This window comes from Hermetia illucens, chromosome 6 (assembly GCF_905115235.1).
Source record: "Hermetia illucens chromosome 6, iHerIll2.2.curated.20191125, whole genome shotgun sequence".
Lineage (NCBI taxonomy): Eukaryota > Metazoa > Arthropoda > Insecta > Diptera > Stratiomyidae > Hermetia > Hermetia illucens.
The window spans coordinates 85967112-85972507 of NC_051854.1; the positions used below are offsets into that span (position 1 = coordinate 85967112).

The following is a 5396-nucleotide window of genomic DNA, read 5'->3' on the forward strand; positions in this document are numbered from 1 at the left end:
GTGTTGAAGTGGGTGTCGATTGCTACTTAACAACAGAAGCGACGAAAGGCTGCCCTCAAGGAGGTGTGCAATCGCTACTTCTGTGAAGTCTGTTGGTGGTGGTGACGTGGCTGTGCCAGCTGCTGGTCGAGAAATCGAAATACACAATGCGCCGTTGGCTGACGTTGACGTTGATTGACAATCGGTGCCTTAGGCATGGACTAAATCCAAATAAAACTACACAAGTATTATTTACAAAAAGGAGGAAACTTAATGGTCTTTATCTTCCAGAGATGAGGGGTACAACCTCTCAACTTTCCGAAGAAGTGAAATATCTGGGAGCTATTCTAGACAAGAAGATTCTTTGGACCAAACATGTAGAGGTAAAGATGAAACGAGCTCTCACAGCTTATGGGCTGTTTAGGCGGACCTTTGCCCTGACTTGGGGACTTAGGCCTCAAGTAGTAATGTGGACATATGTTGCTATCATTAGGCCGATGTTCTCTTATGCATCCGTAGTGTGGTGGGCTCAGTTGAAACAAAAGAGTGTTCGTTGAAAACAAGCCACACTACAAAGAACTGTGTGTCTGAGAATCACCGGTGCCATAAGCACAACATCCGGCACATCTCTGAATGCATTACTCAATGTGCAGCACTTGGATTTGTTTATTCAGAGCATTGCAATGAGAGCAGCTCATAGACTAATTCACTTAGATCTATGGGGAGACAATGGACATGGGGGACACAGAGCATTGGAAGAATTATTGGGAGAACTGAGTCCAGTTTTCGCAATGCCTTCTGATTCACGGTTCCCCATACATCTGTTTGGTAGAAGATACGAAGTTATCTTGAAACGAGGAGAAAATTGGGACGAATTAGAAGAATACATGTCAGGATATACTTCTACACCGATGACTCAAAACCAGAACAGAGTTCTGGAGCAGGAGCCTACCTCTCGAATAGAAAGGAAAAGTTGACTTTTCTCTTGGGACAATATACAACGGTCTTTCCGGCTGAAGTGTATGCGATCCTAAGGGCGACTTCCTGGATGATTGACGAGCGGTTGAAGGGCAGACGCATCACAATCTGTAGCGATATTCAAGCTGCATTGGGAGAATTGAACAGTTCTTTGATCACATCAAAATCGTTAAGGAATGTAGAAATCGATTGAACTCTGTATCTTGATTCAATACAGTAAAACTACTCTGGACACCTGGTCATTGTGGTGTAGAGGGAAATGAAATCTCGGATGCTTTAGGAAAAGAGGGTTCAATTTCTACCATGCCCCCCTATGCATCGTGTCATCAGAGTATTTTGGTCTAAGACAATATCTAATGAAAAACTTCGGCGATGTAAGGGCTCCGAAATCAGCAATTTTATTGAAGAATTCTCATAATATTAAAAACGTATGGAATTATGTTTTCCATCCACAAAAATTTCTCCACAAACCGTGAAGATCCGAAGCATCTAACACTTCTACCTACTACTTCCTTTGCAACGTCATCAGAATGATAAGGTTGCATTAACATTGGCAATTTATATTAGAGTAAAAAGCGACTGCTTGATTAAAAGTTGCTTTTGATATGACGACAATTTCATTTTACGCATCATACTGTCATTTATATTGTAACTCATCTTAATTCATATTCATGTGACTCATGTAATGACTCATAGTCATGGTATGAACTAATGTGTTTCAGAAAAACATACTTGTTTACGCAAACAGGAATATAGCGATAATTTTGACCTGCTTTAAGAATTGACTGTGCTCGTCTGTTTATTCCACTAGACACTGTCAGAGCCATTGTACTCATTCTATTGTTTGAAACTTTATTCGCTTTTTAATAGTGTCCTATTTATTTACTATACTTTTAATTCAGTAAGGTGAGATTAACAATTCATTCCCTGCTTGTTGTAAAAGGCGGCTAAAAGGTGTAGAAATCTCTGGGCTAGCAAGCTGCAACCTTCTTAATTGCTATGGAAACGATATTCAAGTATCTGATAAGGACGGGAATGTACGTACGTTCCTCGATAACCGTATCGAGGACCCCCAGAATGCTCGCTTTCTCCAAATTGAGCGTGAGTTTCACCGTTCGAGGTTAAAGATTCTGGAATTAAGTGGGGTTAGATAGTAGGGCTCTGGGGAGCACTCCTCTCCGCTCACTAACTTGAGCGTGAGTTCCAGCTTTACAGGCTAGAGATTCTGAGGTTAAATGTGGTTAGATAGTGGGACTCTGAGGAGGACTCCTCTCAGATAAACCTGAATCCGGTATCGAATTAATGCTTACGGAAACGGCAAGGCGCTCCTTCATTGCTTGGGACCGGGTATTGACTGTGAGAGTGAAGAACATTTCAATAGCACAGGGCTACTGTTCAACGGGGAAGAAAGGGAGACTTTTTATGAGAAATGAATACACATTGCTCGAGCACAAAGTATACCATAAGGTCAGTTGAAAACTATCCGGAAACGTATGAGCAATCAGATTAACAGCATTGCGACAAGCAGTAGATTTAGGAGTTGCGCAGAATAGCCAAGGCGTTGATTAATTTGTATTTCTCGGAAGCATCATTTCGACAGAAGCTCGCATTAAACCTGATGTGGTTTGACGCACTAACAGCGCTAAATCCGACTTCGCTATTTTGTCTAAAATTCGAGAATGCAACTATCTCAACACATCAAGTTAACTTTTCTGTACTGCATTGTGTTATTTTATGAAAGTTGCTTATGGAATACCAACACCACTGTTACTAAAAAGCGTCAAGCCTTTGTCAACACTTGTCTGCGACGTCTCATCGGGGTACACTGGCCTCATACAATTTCGAACAAGGAATTTCGTCGGCACACAGGCCAGTTACCCGTGGAAGTGTTGATCAGAAGGCGGAAGTGGTAACGGATAGGTCACACATTAAGCAAGGGCGACAACTTCTTTGTTGACTACATCATGTAGTGGAAACCACTAAGCCAAGTTGGCCACCAGTGGGTCACTCCAGGAATACAAGGCGCAGAACAATAAAAGAGGGGTGCAAGCAAACCGTGAACGATGGCGCGTAGGCGTGCTTGATCCCCATTTAGAAGTGAATAATAACCATATATGACCAAGTTCTAGGTGCAGATGGTGCTGCAAGGAACGTACGTTTTTTGCGGTAAATATATTTATAAAGTTGTTTTCCTGCACCGAGAGAAATGCTTAGAAATATATTTGGTTTGCGAAAGATACGGTTATCACTTTGGTGACATGTTAAAAGTAAATTTGAGTTGAAATTGTTCATTGATGCTAATGACTCTTTTGAAAATATTGAATTAAGGAGGATATTTGTTCGTGGAATATTGCTGGTCAAACTTAACCTTTGTGGCCATAATTCAAGGTACTAGTGATCGAATGAGTTAAGCATTGTAAAAGTAGAAAGTGCTCAGAGCGCCATCGACAGTTATATTGGTAACTAAATAGAAAATCTTGGAAACGAGCGAGTTGTTCATGATTATTCGAAATGGTGTATGTTCGGAAAATTAAAAGATACGTTTCTAGAACCGCAAAATGTTTCCAGTGTTTTTTTTTTTTGGAAATCATGTAATGTGAAACTCGTGTAATATCAAGCAGAATATAGTTCAAGGTAAAAAATTAAACATTGTATATAACATATAAATAATATTATCTAAAAAATATGGGTGGCAGTTTTGAGCGAGAAATATGGGAAGAGTGCTTATAATGTTAAACGTAGTATGGAATCTGCTATAAATATGGCAAGCATGGGAAAAGCAACAGGAATGGATAAATAAATCAGGGTAACTCTCTTTACTATATACTAGTATCGTCCATATCCAATATCCGCAAAATAATCCAGACAGCCGACCATTTTATTCAAAAAGATGCGACAATTCGAAAAATTTCATTGACGTTCGTAAAAATATTTTTCTTGATTATTTCAATCATTTTCTTATTTTTTTTTTTCAAAATAACATTTCCGCACACATCACATATTTCAAAACACGAAAAAATTATCATTTCTTGCAATGAATGCCATTCAAAATTATTATCACTGTAAAAATATAAACCACTACATACAGAATGCAGTAATACAAATCGTTCGTGTCATGGCTTCTTATTATTATCTTGCCACCGATCTAAGACACTATGCACAACGTTACTATTTCAATGCACTTCAATTCTTTGAGGCCCTTTATATGCAAAACTAAACACTAAAAGACTTTTACAACTTAATCGTTTAAGAATTAGATGAGCCCCGTCGAATACCGTCTTGACCGTCCGACGATTGCACTTCGACTCGAAAGCCTCTACAGATATTGATTCTCAATTGTAAGCCCTGGTTACACGAGAGAGAGGCTAAGTGATAAGCGGAAGGCGAGATATTCTGAAAATTGAAAGAAAACATTGACCTTGTATACCCACCATTGAAAGTTCTGAGAACTGAGAAGCAGAATATCGTTGGCTATTGAGGATCCCATACACGGGATGATGTGGGATTTAATTCGTAGACAGATAGTTTAATAACCAACTTGAGGAATTTTTTGCTTATCATATTTTTCGCTCTTATCATTCGTGAGGAAATGTTTTCAGCGAACTAACTAGTTTTTCTGAAATGCCACTTTGACCTGTTTTGTAGCACTGTAAATATGTAGTTTCCCAATATTTTTAAGCTATGTGAATAGAATAGCCAAATTTGAGTATGGAATAATCTAAGATCCTGAAAGTCCAGAATAAACGAATACATTCATTTTTCGCTCATATTTTAAGAACATTTCACCTTTAGTTCGAACTGTTAAAAAAATGTCAACATAACTCAGTCATACTCAAACCCACCCAGAATCTTCAATGGCTATTTATAGAATGAAATCTTAAGAAATTGTCGCAGTCAAATAACAGTAATTAAACATTGAATTTATTTTCTAATGGAAAATATAAGATAGCAACCGCCATACATTTGCGGCTCCCGAATAAGCACAACATCTAATATTAGTCTACATTGTTGTGGAGAACCTTTCGGAACTTTTCCATAATTCCAGTTTGCATTGCCATTATATAAAAAACAACGTCCATCCACCTCTTCCTCAAACTGTATTTATATTGATTCTCAGCATCTTAAACGAAGTTAACAGAAATTGATGAGATTCAGTGACCCTTGATCTCGTATTTGTCTCTTATTTTGCTCTCACTTATTGATTCCACTATCGTTTTGTTGTTGGTTGTTAATCAAATCATTTAACACTGTATATTTCGATGGACCACTTGATTTATTTCATATCATTCCAAGTAGCTATGCCAACGATATTGATAAATGTTCGCACAAGTCATTAAATTATGGCTTGTTGTCGAGTTAAACGATCTGGCAGAACATGGAATCTTGTGTGCAATCTGCACCAGTGGCGAATGTTTTGTTATGCGATTATACAAACACAA

At 38.4% G+C, this 5396-nt stretch overlaps 1 protein-coding gene across 1 annotated transcript in view; it reads right to left on the reverse strand.

Moving 5' to 3' along the window:
• Positions 1–4255, reverse strand: part of LOC119659651 (vitellogenin-5) — a 42055-nt gene extending 37800 nt beyond the window's left edge. The window contains exon 1 of the mRNA XM_038067858.1: positions 4044–4255. Coding sequence (XP_037923786.1) covers positions 4044–4074 — 31 coding nt within the window. The 5' untranslated portion in view covers positions 4075–4255. The remainder of the gene's footprint in view (positions 1–4043) is intronic.
• Positions 4256–5396: the final 1141 nt, after the last annotated feature.